This window comes from Melanostigma gelatinosum (assembly GCF_949748355.1).
Source record: "Melanostigma gelatinosum genome assembly, chromosome: 12".
Lineage (NCBI taxonomy): Eukaryota > Metazoa > Chordata > Actinopteri > Perciformes > Zoarcidae > Melanostigma > Melanostigma gelatinosum.
The window spans coordinates 5,222,857-5,241,059 of NC_136645.1; the positions used below are offsets into that span (position 1 = coordinate 5,222,857).

The 18,203-nt window shown below is 43.3% G+C and overlaps 1 protein-coding gene across 1 annotated transcript; it reads left to right on the forward strand.

The window, feature by feature from the left end:
• Positions 1 to 164: 164 nt before the first annotated feature.
• znf365 (zinc finger protein 365) lies at positions 165 to 11,249 on the forward strand (the record flags this gene model as incomplete). The annotated part of the gene is made up of 6 exons (XM_079280118.1): positions 165 to 201; positions 1,285 to 1,934; positions 9,284 to 9,593; positions 9,706 to 9,877; positions 10,055 to 10,101; positions 11,021 to 11,249. Exons 2-6 carry the CDS (start codon positions 1,295 to 1,297, stop codon positions 11,247 to 11,249), a joined length of 1,398 nt encoding a protein of 465 aa, XP_079136244.1. The 5' UTR covers positions 165 to 201; positions 1,285 to 1,294.
• Positions 11,250 to 18,203: the final 6,954 nt, after the last annotated feature.

The following is an 18,203-nucleotide window of genomic DNA, read 5'->3' on the forward strand; positions in this document are numbered from 1 at the left end:
TGACTATGCCACATTATTCATGAACAAGGAAGTAACAATCACACCTACTTCATGTGTTTTATTCTGAAAGGGCCAACCGGATGTGGTGTTATTGATCCGTTGATAACTTAACATTGGTCCACTGTGTGGCTCGTGAATGAATGACATCATGCGGGCTTATGTCGGTCTCCATCTGCGACATGACACCTTCAGACACTAACGGTTAGACGTTTATTTAAAAATCTACCGTTGCACGTGCAACAGCGGCACATTAACGGGATGATTCTTGCGATTGTTTCCTGTTAGCCAGCAAGCTAACGTTAGCCTCTCAGAGCAAGCAGCCAGGTAGCTAATGCTAACTGCTAATGATGCTAAAGATGGTGTGATGGATTTATTAAATGGACGCTGAAGGTATAACTGTGCCCACAGTGTTGCATGCCGGGAGAGTTATGTTGGAACTTGGAATTTTGAATTTGTCCAAACTGTCTTTAAGAAATCTAATGTATACATTTATTTTACCAGCTTAATGACTGAACATGAAATCATCTTGGTTTTACCAAACATAAGGTTTAGTCCCACACGGTACCAGTCTCAGCTGGAGATCTGTCTCCTTGTAAGGCTTTTATTGTGCCTTTTTATGTAATTGTATTCGATTTATTGTTCTGTCTTATCTGGACCCTGAGTCTGAAATAAAGTTTTGATTAACCCTCAAGTATTTTCCCTTTTCCTTTGGGCCCTCTGCAGCCTACTCAGTGGGGAGATTGAAGAGGTTAAAACTGATTTATCCAATTCCACTCGTGTTAACGTTAACCTAGACTGACCCTCTATGTCTATGGTGACGTTAGAGGAATATCTGAAATGAAGCAACACGACTTGTTGATGCTGAGCTTCCAGTTTCCACTGAATAACAAAGTCAGTGTCGAAAGGTTTCTGTCAGCTGAGTGAATCCCTCCTAATTTCAGTGACACTTTATGTTTTTACTCTTTTTAATCAGCTCTGGTTTGATTTGTTCTCTAACTTAAATATTGTTTTGGTGATGAACATGAATGGCATATTAACTAACGGTTATCACTGTAACTGTGTTGAAAGTGATACATCTTTGCTTGATGAATGACGAACACAATCATCAATATATTTGGCAATTATATGTCAGTTCATTTTAGATTTAACGTTTCAGAAAAATGTCAGTTCCCAGAGCTCAAGAACATAATGTTCAAATGACTTCTTTGTCAGAACAACAGGGACAAACTCAAAGGTATTCATCCACATTTTCCCTGAGTAATTAGTGTCTTCTCTATACTCCAGGTGTGGAGTGATGCAGCAGAAGTTGTGTTCCAGAGGTTCTGGTTCCTTCCTCTTGGAGAGGAACGTCCAGCCCTGTGGCAGCACCGCCACCTCCTGCGACCTCCCCTTCCGCTGCCCCCGCTGTGGCGAACAGGAGCGCTTCCGCAGCCTGGCCTCGCTCCGCGCCCACCTGGAGTACCGGCACTCGTACCGCTCGCCGGACGTGACCGCCGGCGGCTTCAGCATCACCGGCAAACTCCCCGACCCGTTGACGGCGGCGATCCCCTGGCACGACATGAGCCTCCCGACCCGCAGGGGGCAGCAGAGTGCGTGGCGGCCGCCTCACGTCCGCTCCCTCAGCGACAGCAGAGACAGCGGGTACCCCCGCTCCTACAGCTCTGTGAGGAGACGCACCCAGAGTGTCGGGGTGGGGACGCAGGCTGAGGAGGACGATGACGAGGACGAGGACGAAGAGGAATTTGGGACAGAAGATGAAGACGAGGATGACGACGACGAAAGTGAAGAAAGAGATGGAGGTAGAAACGAGGAGGATATCAAAATGTCCTTAAAAAAATCAGACACATGCCACCATCTCCTCAACCACCATCGCCTCCCGTTCCCACCTTCAGCTCCTCATGGCCCCCCAACAGACCTGGACCTGGACCTGGTCGGTGCGTTCAGGTTTACTTTCTTACTCTACTTTTTGCAGCACAGTTATAGTTATGTCAGAAATGTTCGGTGGCTGTTTCAGAGACACTGCAGTTCATCGTGATGAAGCAGGATTTCAAGCTATGTGTTGAAATGTTAATGCATGTGTCAGGGTTTTATTTTTACCTCATAACAAAGGGGAGGCCGAGCCAGCCATGAGGCCGGCTTCCTTGTGCCGTCGACACGCTGCACCAATAATGCTACCAAAACTGGTTTACAATTATAAGGAATTTAATTCCACTGATGTAAGCACGATTACAGTTATACATTGGAGTGTACACTCCTATGACATATTAAAACAATAAAACCCCATTTGCAAAAAACCTCGCTCGGCTCCTCCGGTGAAAACACATCTGTCGTCCGGGAGCATCCAGGTGAGAGAGAGAGCGAGGAAAAAGTCTTTTAAATTAATCCTCCCACATCTGTTCGAAACACCTCCTCCTCCGTCTATCTCAATTGCTATTGGCTACCTTCCAGGAGTGTATTCTACTGTCTGGCTCTGAGTTTAATATCACATTCAATGACTGTCAGTTACGTTTTAAACCCTTCTATAATAATCCTTCAAAATAAAAGTTATACTTTTGCAACTTGGCAGAAGTTTCATGCTTATGTTTATCTTAATTATGCATTCTCAAAACCCTTATGATTATGACTAACTATGAATTATTAATTATGAATTATTAGACACTTTTATTATATCTACTAACTACAGTTTTTTTACTCAAATTTCTTACAATTCCCCCCTAACTCACAGTTCACTGTGAGTTAGCTACTCAAATGTAGTTAGTTATGCAAATGTCCCTGGAGACCTCCCCCCTACTCAATCCAGGGAAAGGCTCCCTATCTATCTAAACCGAGGCAAAGAATGCATGCACACAGATATCATTTCAAGTATTTCTGTTCAGTTCGTTTCAAGATAGAGTGCGTTGGAAGTCACTGCCTTCCACGTCTTGGGGCTGGCAGGATCAGGATACAGCCTGTAGGCTAGAGAACACATACTGAGAAGCCTTGACTGTTCTTTCACACGTGACAAAATTACATTTCTTAATCTTTTCACCCTAAAATCCCTTTATAACCCAATTAAACAAAAAAAATGTAATCTCCAAATACTCATCCAAAACAATCCGTCTATTTTCCAAACTTCCAACATCTCACTGGATGTTTTAGAAGTCCATCTGGGCCTTTATCAGGTCCTTCAGGATCTCCGAGAGGATGGTCAGGAACCGCTCGTGAAGTCCCTCTGGTGGCCTCATCTAGACTGTGGCCATCAGAAGCTCCAATTCGTCCTCATCCTCGTCACATAACTGGTTGCCTGGACTGGTGTCTGGCTCATCGGTGAAACAATAAACCCCTGTAGAGGTCCACGGATGCACGGGAACCCCCATCCACAGACAACTAGGCGGTCTATGATGACAGCACACAGAATAATTACGATTGCCAAAAATGTATGTTTTCACTGGCTAAGCATACTTCCCAACCAGTCGGTGAACGGATTCGTGACACCAGAGTTGTCTGCTAGCTCTTGGCTGAGTGCTGTCAGTCCCTCCAGAGCCCTGGTCACCGATCCATCAGGAGCTGTGTTATTTGGAATGAAAGTACAGCACGCAGACCCAAACATCTGGCACACGCCACTTTTCTCTGCTAAATCATCTCTAATGCCATTCTGTTCTGCAAGGTCATTAAACTAGTCTTCGCCAGCTGTGCATGCAGTCCTGATATGGCGTCACTGGTGAAGTTTACTAAACGCTGTTGGTTATAGTAAATGTAGTTGATCCAATCGACATTTTTATTAATCATCACCCTCTGAGAGAAAACAGATTCTAAATCTGCTGCTATTTGATTTCTGGCTTGAAAGTCATTAGACACCCCCCTTGGCAGTCTTATGACATCTTATGTACACTTGGTCATCAAAGGCCCCCTTCGGGCCCCCGGCATCTCTTTTGGATCTTCTGTTAGCATGTGGGCGTGGAGAGATGAGTTCTCCATAAGTTGCATCAGTGACAGGCAAGATATAGAATGACAATATAAGTTGCACCAACGCACCTGTCCAATCTTTAGGCAGGATTGGATGTATGGTTCTTCCTCCACACCATCACCATAAATCAGCTCTAGGTGCTGTCTGTCTTAACACACTGTTATATAGATAGTCGCTAGCGTTGTGACTGTTGCTACAATTTGCTTCAATAATACTACCTACATTGGGCCCCATAGCTGTATCTGAGGCTATACAATCAAATGGACCCTCTGAAACCTTGAACAGAGGTGGGGTATTATATTCTACAGGTGGGTAATGCCAGTGCAGCCTCTGACAAGTGTGTTGGAGGGGCAAAGTGTCATCAGTAAACAGAGTTAAAATACAACTAATTCAGGACTTAGGAGTCTGAATCTTGAAGGAACTGGTGTTGCTAGGGGTCTAGATCCTAAACACACAATACAATCTGTACTACTGGCTTGAAGCCGTATATTGTACCCACCATAAATTCCCATCTGCCATTCCGGTTTCCACCCCTTACCTCATTCTCTGCGTCAGTCGTATGTCGAACCTGGTCTTTTTACAGGCTTAACAATAATCCTAATGAGCCCTTGTGGGGCAGGACTATCAGTAGCCTTTCCCTGTATTACGTAAAGTCCTCAGTCAGTCAATTTAGGTAAGTCTTAAAGGATTACATCTACCCATCCCCTTTGTACACATCACAGGCATAATATGATAACAGCTTCCCATACTTATGTGTGGCAGGCCCACACTCGTCAGTTATGATGCACACGGTTTTGGTCATCCACCCGTAGGCGTGTTCATACTTGGGACTGGAAACTTCTTCACAGAAGTCGAACTGGACCGTTGATGTTGTACCTTCTTTGAACATAAGAGTGAGAGTTACATTTTCATAGGTGAGTGTCGTCAGAGAAGCCTCTCTACGTGGTCTAAGATCGGTTTGATTAGTTACTGAAGCTAAATTTCGAATCCTGATGTAGTCATGCATGTGTTCTGGTTCCTGTCTGTGGTTAATTCCCCACACTAAGAGGGAAGCTACTGAACTCAGGAATAAAATAATTACAGACTTCCATAACCCACTGACCCTAGAGTCTCCTAATGGACGCCCTCGCTTAAACTGTGGGGGGAAACGTCATCTTCAGTACTGTCTAACCCCTCTTTTGAGGTGTCTTTGGCTTCAAATTTTCCTGTCTGATGTTCACTCCTGTCTCTGCGAGTGTCACACTCGTTACCTTCGCTGCTGCACAGTGAGTGAGGTGGTGTCAAGTAGCTCCAGTTTACCTTTCACCTTGGTTCACTCCACCTGCGTTTGTGGACTTTTATCCACACCAGACTGCCTGGTGACACATCAGCCTGCTTCCTTTCGTCAGCTGCTGCTTCTGCGTTTGTCACCTGAGAAAACAACACTCGGCTCATGTTAGTTAGAGCTCCCGTATATTTCTCAATTTCTAGAGTTAGCAAGTCTAGTTGTGGTTTATCATGACGTTATTAAATCTCAAAATTTGTGAGTAGCACCTTTACTGAAAACGATTCTAAATGTGGTTCTACAAAAAATGTTTGACACCTTACCATAAATGTTTGACACCTTACCATATCCCCCCTTCACCTCGATATCTCTGCTGTAAGGGATCACATGGCAACCATCTATGTATCTTGGCTATACCCTGAACCTCCCCCATGGTCCTGGTGACAGCCTGGGCATCTGTTGATGTCTCACGGGAGGAGGTCCAGCTGGACCTGGTCGTAGGTGCTGCTGATGTTGTGGTGGGAACGGAGCATGTTGTGGTGCTGCACTGATCTGTCTTCCTCTTCCCATTTGCCTTGGGCAGTCTCGGGCCCAATGGCCCCATCTCCCACATACGTAGCACTCACCAAACCTGTCAGGGTTTTCTCTGTTTCCTGGTTGGCCATATCCGCCTGCTCTTTTATGAGGGCAATCCCTCACCCAATGACCTTCTCTCCCACATACGTAGCACACTCCTTTACTTACAAGACCCCCACGCCCCCCTTTATCGTTACCTCTCCCTCTGTTGGATGCACCACTTCTGCATCGTGGTGGGGGCTGATTGTACACCACCGTGGGGGCTGGTACTGCTGGATTTTGTTGCTGCTGGGCTTCTGCTGCTATCATCTGTTTCTTGGCCTGAACTTTTCTATTTAATTCTCTGTCGACCTCTGCTATTTGAAGTTTCAGCAGCCGCCGCTGCATGCTCTTTATATCCTCGTCTTCTTTACTTTCTGCTCGTCTTTCCTCTATCTGCTGTTGCAAATCTTTTCTGATGCATTCTACTTCTCTTACTTCACATTTTAGTCTTCTTACCAGTGCTCCTACTTCCTTACTCTGCTTCTTTAATGTAAACATTATGCAGCCTAGGAGTATTCAAATGTGTGTATTAAATGTGCACGCTTGTCATCACCTGAATCAAAGTCAACTCACCCTCTGTGCTGTATGGCGTGTGGCCGTTGACTCCAAAACTGGGATCCGCTCAACCACGCACCTTGACTGAAACAAACACAGAACTGCCAAAAGTTCAGCAGTAAATGTTAGCATACGTCTGTAGTGTAAGAGAGGTCAACGATCTCTCAAATATGTTGCGCCGTCCGTGTCAAAATTGATTCTTAGGAACTGTGTAAATTAGTAAATGTACCAAAATTAGTCAATACTGGATATGTGAAGGAATCTCGAATCCAAAATTGAAGCTAGAATTCCGAAATCAAACTCAACATCTAAATCAGAATCACAATCACAATCCAGTTCCAAATCAGAATTCGAAAGGTTTAAAATTGGAAGTAAAATGAAATTAAAAAACAATGAATAATTAATCAATTAAATATTAAATTCAACTTTAAAAATCAATAACTGTGTTCAAAGATATTCAATCAGAAATACCAATGTAAGTCAAACTGTTGAACTGCACTTACACTCTGGTCTGCACAATACTGAGTCACAATTAAGTTCAAGAATTGAAGAAACACAACTGAAACCATTAATCTTTGTTAAAATGCTGAACTAAAACCAAAGTCAACGACTAAAGTTATAATGCTTAATTAAAACTAAGGTCAGGATATGAGCTCACAGCTCTTAGACAATGAATCTCTGAAAATTCAGATTCTAAACACTTCTTTACGGTTACCTGCAGTTAGTCCTTCTTCTGTTTAATTGTTTTTAAATCTCCTTTTCTTTTGCCTTATGTTCTGATGCTTTTAATGGTTTTATGTGAAGCACTTTGAAATGTGCTATATAAATAAACTTGCCTTGCCGTCTGCGCCGAACCGGAAGTTGTTCTGCGCCAAACCGGAAGTTGTCATGAAACCGGCTTTTTTGTACAGATATGCTAACCGCAATGCTAACGAAAAAAAACGGAGCTTCTAATACAGCGTACGCACACACCAGTATCACCAAAATCCCACACTTTAATTCCACTCATACGCCTTCTGTCTCCTCTCTCAATCCAGCCGTTATTTTATTTTATAAGCACTTATTTTACATACAGCGTACCGCAACGCCGGAGCTACACGTAGCTAGCGTTAGCTCCCCACAGCGCGGTCATGCAATATCAATCATTTTAAACGTATTTCCACGCTGCTAAAACACAGACTAGTCACACGTATTATTGGACTTATTTAGTCATTATTTCAAACGTATTTCCACGCTGCTAAAACACAGACTAGTCACACGTATTATCGGACTTATCGTCCGGTTTTTTTCCCTTAAACCTCCGTTAACAGGCTTTTAGCTTCTCCAGACCCGGGTTCACTGTTACGTATATGAAACGCGAGTTATTCACTGCCAACGCCAAAACCACTCACCCAGTCCGCCTAGTACCGCCAAAAGTCTTTATTCTACGTCTTCCGAATCATCCACACGACCCTCTAATTATACATTCACAGCCAAAACAAGCGAGTGTGTCTTTCCTGAAGTCACAGCCTCAGAAGCTAACTCCCGCTAGCCTAGCTCACTAAGCAGCGTATGCTCAAAGCCCGAAGATTCTTGGGCCACACAACAAAGGCTCGCACCCCTAAGTCGGAATGCCAAGATATTTCAGTCCGCCAAGTCACATACCTGCTTTAAAACAGTTGTCAGCACAAACCCAGCCATGCACCCCAGAGCCGGAGGATCTCAGAGCAGTGCTAAGCTAGTCCGCTCTAGCTAATCAACTGCTTGGTACAAATGTGATGATTTAATTACTTACACAGCGCTGTCCGTCTTTAATTAATTCTTAGGATCCTTATACTCTTGACTAATCCCTTAAGTTCATCATACTTCAGACAGCAAATCGTACTTACCTCAGTGGAACATGGCCTCCCTCGTGGAACATGGCCACCGGCAACGCAGCGCTAGCCGTTAGCAGCGCTTAGCCAAGCAGAGATTCCCCTAAGATCTAGAAACTAACTCACAGATTTCATGAAACGGCTCTGCTTACCGATATTGTGGGCCCGGGATTGTCTGCTTGACTACCGCCGCCTTCCGCACACACAGCGAGGCCGGTAAGACTGTCCCATCTGGGGTTCGCCAAATTTGTCAGGGTTTTATTTTTACCTCATAACAAAGGGGAGGCCGAGCCAGCCATGAGGCCGGCTTCCTTGTGCCGTCGACACGCTGCACCAATAATGCTACCAAAACTGGTTTACAATTATAAGGAATTTAATTCCACTGATGTAAGCACGATTACAGTTATACATTGGAGTGTACACTCCTATGACATATTAAAACAATAAAACCCCATTTGCAAAAAACCTCGCTCGGCTCCTCCGGTGAAAACACATCTGTCGTCCGGGAGCATCCAGGTGAGAGAGAGAGCGAGGAAAAAGTCTTTTAAATTAATCCTCCCACATCTGTTCGAAACACCTCCTCCTCCGTCTATCTCAATTGCTATTGGCTACCTTCCAGGAGTGTATTCTACTGTCTGGCTCTGAGTTTAATATCACATTCAATGACTGTCAGTTACGTTTTAAACCCTTCTATAATAATCCTTCAAAATAAAAGTTATACTTTTGCAACTTGGCAGAAGTTTCATGCTTATGTTTATCTTAATTATGCATTCTCAAAACCCTTATGATTATGACTAACTATGAATTATTAATTATGAATTATTAGACACTTTTATTATATCTACTAACTACAGTTTTTTTACTCAAATTTCTTACACATGCAATCAGAAGAAGTAGGTCCATCGATGTCAGTGGACACAGAAGTCTCTGTGTGGAAGGCCAATGCCACTGAAATTGTACTTGGGGACACCTCAAACGTAGTTCAGGAGGTGGTTCAGAGATCAGTAATCAGCCGCAGTAACTCGTCTCCTTCACTGTCGCCACCAGAGCAGAACTCCTACTCCGGTTTGGAGACGGCAGCGGCCTCGGCCGCAGTGCGCCGACGACTGGCCCGGATCCTGCGGGCGGCCGACAGCACCATGCAGCGCCGGCTGGCCGTGGTGAGCACGGAGCTCGCCCAGACCGACACGGAGCTCCTGTGTGAGCGCGCTCACTCGCAGCACCTGGCCCAGGAGAGGCAGGAAGTGGCCGACAGGGAGAGGTCACTGAGCCGGCAGGTGGACGTGGCCGTGATGGTGATCGCCGCGCTGAGGGAGCAGCTCAACGCCTCGGAGAACGAGCTGGAGCGTCGAGAGAGGTAAACGGAGAATAAGGAGATTACTTACTGCCATGTTTCAGTGGCCTTGTTTTCTCTTTTACTCACTGGACCCAAGTGCTCAAGTGCTATACTTCTTATTTCTGTTTCCCAGGGAGGTGATAACCATCCAGAAGTTCCTGGAAGCGGCGGCTCGACAGGAGACGTGCGGGAAAGTTCGAATCCAGCGCTTCATCGAGAATCTGCTGAGACGCATCGCTCTGGCCGAGAGGCTGGTGGAGTATTACCAGGTCAACGGCAGCCCGCAGCAGTGCAGCCACTACAAGGTACAACAAGGTCTACTGAAGTACTGCACCGAAGGATTCCCACGTCATGATGCTTTACACTTAATATTTGAATGCTCATGAATACTTCTTCCGCCGCTGCAGAGTTCTTCAGTCATGAGCACAAACACTCACTGAATTAATCCTAAATGTAATAGCTAATTTCTGCTTGTGTTTCAGTACCAGCAGCCAACCGATAATGGACCTCACAGAATCACTAAAAGCAGGTTTGTACCTCCACGTTGGCTCGTATGATGTTGTACAACCTGTAACTGGAACATAAGTCACCTGCAATAAACTCATCTCATAATACTGAGCTGAGTTCAACCGTTTTATGGGACAAATTTAGGATTATAAATGTATTTTAGGGTCTCTAGGTGGTTTGTTTTAGATTCATCCATCACCAGTATTGGCTTCACACAAGACATTTCTCTGCAGGATTTGTATTCTTCTCTCACGTTTTTGAAGTGACCTGCTGAAAGACAAGAAAAAGGGAGTTTAGTCGTCACACTCGGCTGTAAAAAGGCTGATTGCTCAGCAGGATTCATCCTCTAACAGTGCAGATCAGCTGCTGCTGCTGCTGCTGTTGGTCTGAATCGAAGCCAAAAGGTGACAGAGCGGCTGCTAAATCCTTCATGAGGACTTCTTCTTCATCGCTGAACATGTGACACTTAACCGGTCTGTGCGCTGCTGAAAGTATGAAAGTGTGTCCGTCACCTGTGCATCATGAACACCTGCTTTTTATTTTACTTCAGTTTGATCCAAAAAGTGCTTGTTTTTTTTGTTGTTGCTGGATTTAAATCCATAATCTCTGTTTTTTGTTGTAGCTCCCATTAGCGCTCCCAAATGCAGAATTTCCTCCCATCTTGAAACTGAACGTTGGACTGTATTTATAGACGAGACAGAGCGTTGTAAACATATTCATCATGTTTTCATGCGCTGTCTTCTGTAGAATTTATGCCTGAATTAGCTCTTCCCATCGCCCACTATTCACGTAACAGTAGTGGACGGAAACATGCATTCATTCAAGACATCAAATAAAATGAATAATAGTGATGCAGACACCCATTCAGAGCTCTTTTGTAACTTCGTCTTGTTGACATTCCCCACTTCCTGTCTTCATTTGTTCTTATGTGACGTTTCCAGGTCAGCGGGGGGTCAGCTGTCCTCGTCTGGCCTCCATGACAACAGAAGCCACTCCTCCTCGCAGTTCGGCGGCCGTCCTCTGTTCTCCAAGGCGGGCGGCGGGGAGCGAGACCGCGAGCGGGAGCACCGAGAGCGTCTGGCCCAGTCGTCCCGGCTGTTCTGCCGACCCGAACACAGAGACGACATCTGGAACCACCAGCGGCGCCGGTCGGCCGGGTACGAGGCGTAGAACTGTAGAGGATCACCGGGGGAGAGGGGGCGGTCGGCGGGTAAAACCTCATTTCATTATTCCAGCGTGGTAACCTATGGAAAAGTACAGAACGGTCACGTTCACATCCAGCTTCTCTGGAGCAGTTGTGTGTCACATCTGGACAGATTTTTAGTTCAACAGAATGTGAAGAGGTTCCAGTTCAAAGAGGTTTGTGTGTAATATTGCAGAGGATGAAACGAATATAACTGATGACAGGTTATGTAACGGTGCACCTTTAAAACAATACACTGAATGTAATTAATTCTGGACTGATGCTCCTATTTAACTAGAAGGGTGCAGACGGGTCTTAATTCTTAATAAACCTTTTCTTGTTTGGGCTGAAATCTAACCTGGCGATAGTCGTTTTAAAAATATTATTTTGACATTGAACTGTTTAAAAATAGACCTTTAGACTAAATGGAAGGGATTTACTGCATACATTGTACAGGATGTTGAAAATGGGGAAACTTTATTAGTAATAGATATAAGGATAAAAAAACAAAACAGAAAAAAATAGTTTTAAGCATTTTTATTCCAAATGTAATCGATATGATTGACAACGATCATAAAAAACATTTTCCATTTCATACTTTATTTTAGTATGATGTAAACATCATTTAGCATATATTACATTAAATGTACAATTGCTTCTCCTAAATGACACAGTTTGTAAAGTAAAAGTATTTTTTTATGAACCATAGAAAATAAGAAATAAGATTACACTTACGAGAGAATACATAAAACATACACATATCAGTAACTATTACTGCGTAACAGGGTAATGCAATAACTATAATTACTGCATGACCACATTGACATCACATTGTATTCAAGTACATAGTACTATATTGTGAAGATATTGTATTCCCAGCACTGTGTTGTTGAATATTTTTGTACTTTTCCATAGATTATGATGCTGAAACAGACCTTTGTGAAGTGTTACACTGAGGGCTTTTTGAGTGTGGGTAAACTTTCAGCATTCAAACATATAAATTAATAACAGTTTCGAGATTTTTTTTGTCTTATTTGTCCGCACAAATCACAGTATTTATTGCAGTATTAATTAATTAATTAGTCTTCAGTGACACCTACATTCTGAATCCTGTCCTCTGTATTTTAGAGACATTTCAGGTAAAAATATGCTTTTGTATTCATCTCCTGAGTTTTTATTTACTGAATTTTGAAGACGGTGGAATGAGGAGGACTAGTTCTCGGTGTTGTTGCTGACGCGTCCTCTCCTCTGGTTGAACCTTTACGTCCCACAACAAAAACAAACTGCCCCTCAGTCCAGTTGTCTGATCTCTGTCTGTGCTTTTGAGGCCAAATGAAAGCGCTGACGCAGCACATGGGGCCGTAGCAAAGGAGCTGCTGCGTCTGGAGACAGTTTGGACGATGCATTCGATTAAACGGTGTCTTCTAATATAATCTGCCAATGTTAGCATGTCGGCTAGCTCACAACCTACAGCTATAACCTCCAGTCGAGTTACTTCCAAGGCCGTGGAGCATTTCATGCTTACTCAGCTTGCGTGGCCACAGGTTGGAATCATCCACTGTGCGGGAGCCGGCTCCATGGATCCTGTCACAGTTTAGGCTCTCTGGGATGCTCAAGTGGAAACATACAGTTTGAAAATAAGTTGGAAGCTGCCAGTACAACCTTCATACCTACAATACTACGATGCAAGACGAGATCCATGAAGGTCTTTATTGCCATGTCTTCTGTCAAACGTGTTTGACTTGTTTTCCCTGGGAGCTTTGAGCTTTAGCCTCAGGCGTTCCACGTCATATCTTGTACGTAGCCATCAAGACCCCCCATTATTTGGTTTGTGAAGCACAGACAGGAGTTTGATGACACCGGACCTGGGTCAAATAAACTGCATTTCCTTCATGGCTTTTGTTTTGAAAAGGTTTCAAACGGCGAATGGGTGGGGTTCACTGCACAAGGACCAATTCAGATACTGTCTGATACTTGTACATGGAGAGAAAAGTCAGATATGTTGATTTGTAAATACTTTATTGTGATTTGTTTTGTTCTGGCAGTCGAGGTCCTATGTAGCCAATCGCACCCAATCGTTACGCTCGTTTTGTTCAGTAGAACATTCCTCCTTTCTTTAAAGGAAACCTTTTTGGGAAGGTTTGCCGTCTTTGCCAGAGTCAGATGCCAAGACGGATATGGGTCTCATCTCTGTGCGTCCACTATGTGTTAGCCTAGCTTAGCACAAAGACTCGAGAGCTCCATCGAAAGTGAAAACAGGTGCTTTTAAAGATGTAGGAACCAATGGGCTCGGAGCTGAGAACCACAGACAGGAAGTCAGAAAGTTTTAAGAAACAAATGTGTTGTTGGTTTCTGTCTTCGTCTGACGTCAGTCTTACCGTTTAATGAGACGAAGTGCAGCGTGTCAATAAAACGGTGTTTTTGTCACATTTCATGGAGCTAGAGTGTTCCATAGAGTGTTCCAGTCTTTGAGCTGAAGGCTTTAAGGAAACCGCATGAACATGCAGGTGCCGTTTGGCCCCATGTCTGGAAGACACCACACATAAAACGAATGTACTCGTGAGTTAATTCAGCTCACGCTGAAGAGATGCCGTGTTTTAAGACCTGACTTTTTGTCTCGCCGTCCGGGCTTAAACTCGCACTCACTCACACAGAAACGGGTGGAGATTCTCCGATCACAAATGAATGACGTCGTATCAACGCTTTCATCCAAAGTGACTTACAGTGCCGTGAATGCATAACAGTTATCTGCAGTAAACGAAACTCTGTCTTTAAATTGAATCATTCCTCTCCCGCCATCGTTCCGTACGATCTGTTTACACCTTATTTTTGCACTCATCCAATCGAGAAGAATGTAAATGTAAAAGACGGTATTCGGTGTAAAATGTGTCTTTGCTGTCGTTGGTTTCGGTTTTGTTGACGGTGTTAATAGATATTTTGTATACAAAGCTATAATGTGTCGTCAAGTGGAAGTAGTAGTCCTACAGTACTTTAACTTGGTAGAACATAATCACAAACATAAATCACGTTTTGGGTTTTTTCCTCATGATGTAGGGTTCCTCTGCTGAGAAATCATTTTTATTGAAATTGTATCGTTTTAAGTTGGTTTATCGTATTTAGATTTCTAATTTGCATAATGGCTTAAATCTCGTGATTTATTTCAAATTTATTGGAAGTTGCCAATTTTTTAAGCCAAATTATGTACTGTATTCTTTCCCACCAGTTTATCAAAACCAAGTTAGATTGATGTATAACAGTTTCAGTAATACGTGATACCGTATCTTCAATATTACTGTTTAACGGTCTTAGAAACCCCTTAGTCATCATGAACGCTGAGGGTAAACTTGGGTTTTGTCAGGTTTACGCTCACTGCTTCTTGCCACATACAAACCTGATCTCGTTTCATTTCGACAAGATGCCGACCGATTATTCCAGAGATCCACTGTGTGATCAGACTTCTGGGTCTGTTAGCACTTTGTGATTGTGGGCACTGATGAGCTAAGCTCAAGTGTTGCTGCTGCGGTCAGTTGAAAACCTGCTCTTAGTACCGTGTGTCTTTGGGTTGTTTGCACACAGAGAGGACGCATCGCTCTGCGTAGTGACACCTTTCATCCGTCCGATCTGCTGTGACTGTTCCCCGTCTGCAGACTTCAGTCACGTAAAAAGGCCGATAAGAAACGCAGAGTTACCTGCGTGAGCGCATGTACTCTCCTCTGATTTGGCGTTTCTGTTAACATGACCTGATCTTAGTCTGCACTTTTTAGTCTGGTTAAACCTCGAACAGTCACTGAAACTGGAGTTTTGGAGTTTTTATGCAAACAGCAGCGTAACTCTAGAAAGATGTGTGTGTGGAGGAGTGTGTGCAGTGCTTCATGTTTGTACTGATTCCTATTGTGACAATAAAGAGGTGGTGGAAGATGCATGAGGCAGTCTACTACTACGACAACAACTACTACTACTACTACTACGTATGTAGCTATTGTGTTACTGTGAAAGCATGCTTCATATGTAGCAAGTACTTATACTGTTATCATGTACTACTATGTGTACTTTTGTAGCAGAGCGAGGTCTATTTTAATGGTACAGTATTTGACGGACAGTTGCACTAAACCAACCATGAGCACTTGGCTTGGAGCTGTTGGATTTCATGTGAAGGGTGTTAAACCGGACAATCAGCAGGGTTCATGCACAGGTCCGGAAAAGTCTGGAAGATACATGTTACTGCTTCTGTGTGTTGAAATGTTTCAGCGAGAGAGAGAGAGAGAGAGAGGTGGTTGAAAACATCAACCGAAGAAGTATGATAACTGCAGTCGATGTTGGTTTGATTATGACACCACTACCTTTCTTGTCGGTAGAGATTAAAGTTAGTGTTATGTTGTGTAAAAACTGTTTCCGCTCCAGGTTTGATATCCGTTCGTTCATCATGTTTGTCCGTAGGGGTTTCCTTTGCAGAAGTGATCTCTAGTTTTGTGCCTTCACTGGAAAACTCTGTCGTCTGTATAACACTGTGCAAAAATGCAATACTGTGAAGAACTGGAATACTTTTTATGTTGAAATTCGTCAGTCTGTGTGGTAACCATCGAAGATTAAAGAACAATGACACCAAGAGTTTTACCGTCTTGTGTTTTGATTCAAGTGTTGTGGATTTTAATGCAAAGTTATCACTGAAGATAAAACTAATCTTTATTGATATGATTTATTTTGGAGCTCTAGGGATTGTAATGTCTGGTACTACGGATCCTAATGACTGAAGACAAAACGATTTAGTTTAGTTTATCCTTTAATCTTTGTGTTTTGTTGTATCTGACTTCGTAGTCTGTAAATTGTTGCATAAAACTGGATTAGAATTATAGAGGCACTTTAATTTTGACATCTTATTTACACAAACAAGCTGTTGTAAATGTGTGCAGATTTAAATAAGAGCACGTCTAGTTCGAGTGTTGCGTGCACATTAATGCGGCCTGTAACAAGCCAGAATATTTGGTGTTTTGCATCGCTGTGATTCAACAATGATCGAGGGTCACTCAGCTTTTGTGGACTGGAAAACAAACTCAATATCCAACAGTATTTCCTCCTGTCATGCAACACTGGGGATATTGACTCAATGAAAGTTTGAATCATTGAATGTAGATAATACACTTAATACCTGAATTATACTCATTACACACTTTTGAACAGTTACTCTTTGTTGTTTATACATTGAATCTTAAAATACTGAAATACTATTTACTCTGATGTGCAGACACTGTGTTGCAGTACTCACAAGTGGCCACTTGGTGTCACTCCTGCTAGAGGAAGGCAGTGCCTTGTTGCTCTCCTCACTGAGTGGGTTGCATCAGGGTTGCACTTGTCCTCAGAATGCCCTTTATGAACTCATACATTCTCACGCTACACATTACACTTTAAGTAACTGATCATTTTCTGTATTTCTTCTGTTGTCGATACTTGATATCACGTTGATCACTGGCTCTGAGGAGGGCGATGTTGGGCTGTTGCTGGTCAGCTGGTGCTCCGCTTTGGTCCAGATATTCACAACCACTAAACGCCATTATTGTTCGGCGTTGAGATGAGAAAGGAGCCAGGGTTTGAACTGCTCTCAGCTCTTTTTTCTGCAACCTTTCACGTGAACAACCGAGTACAACACGACCACCTAGAAGTCTCAAAATGTGTTCCGTTATCCCCGTTTAGAAAAGAGCAATGTGTCTCATGGGAAGTGTAGTCGTTCATTTAGCGAATGCAAAGCAGAGAAACTTTAGAAGTTGTGTTTCTAGGGACACAAGAATGTTGTTTCTGTGAGTCAAAGGTAGTCATGTGGCGTGTAACAGCGTGAGAGCGTACACACAGACACAGAAACCCACATGATGATGACGAAGACAACAATGTCTCCACTGGCTATATTTACCATCAGCTAATAATATGTCACACACGCACGTATGTTTGATTCACATGATTGTGAAATACTAATGGACAGAAATGGTAACACGCTTAAGAAGAATGCATTATAATAAGATCAATAAGAGTGTAAAAATGTGGCGTTTTTCACTTCATGTTAGAATTAGAGCCAGAGTTCATCACAATCCATCCAATAGTTGTTAAAATATTTCACAGATGTGAAACTAATGGTCAACTTGACGCTCCAGTAGCTGCCAGTAGCTCCTCTCAGGATGCTGACTGCTCCGTGCTGTGGTTCACCGGACACAAACGCATCCCTTAAAGCCTGAGGAGATGGATTTTTTCGCATGATCTTGTGACATCGCGAGATTCCAGCTGTCTTACAGAGGAAACTAATGGTGGCGTCAGAGGAACACTCACGAAAGTCGTTCGTATTCAAGATCAGGAAACCATAAATGTCTGTACAAAACTCTGTGTCAATGAGGATGGATGATGAGAAATCTCACAGGAAGAGTGAACACTGTTACCTGTTGGTGTTGCTGAGAGGAGAAGTCACATTACAGTTAGGATTCATCCTCTCAGCATCATGGTTATCTGCACCAACGTTTCCTTTTGTTGTTGAGAGATATTTCATTTCAACTACATTCAACTATTCTTTGCAGTTATACATTAAAATGTATTTTCCTCAAGTATGATGCATTTTGCTTTCATGCCAGCAAGCCTTTCAAATCAAGCAGGTCAACTTGTCCACCAAATGGTTCATTTTCTCAATTTCTCAAATGCATTTTTATTTATGTATTTTTTCCTTTTCTTTTTTTTTGGCCTAGTTCAGCAAGACCGCTGTGTGTTGGGAAACATAGCGGCGAGGTCAACTTGAGGCCACGGCACAATTTAAAATGTCTTGTTATGTTACGGTTCCTTCCTGCATAACAGCGAGTCAATAAATACTGCAGGCTGCTGTTGATCTTTCATGGAGAGAGTCACGCAGCCCTATCAGCGTGGGCATCTACAGATAGTCACCCTGCAGGCCGGCCATCATCCCGGGCCAT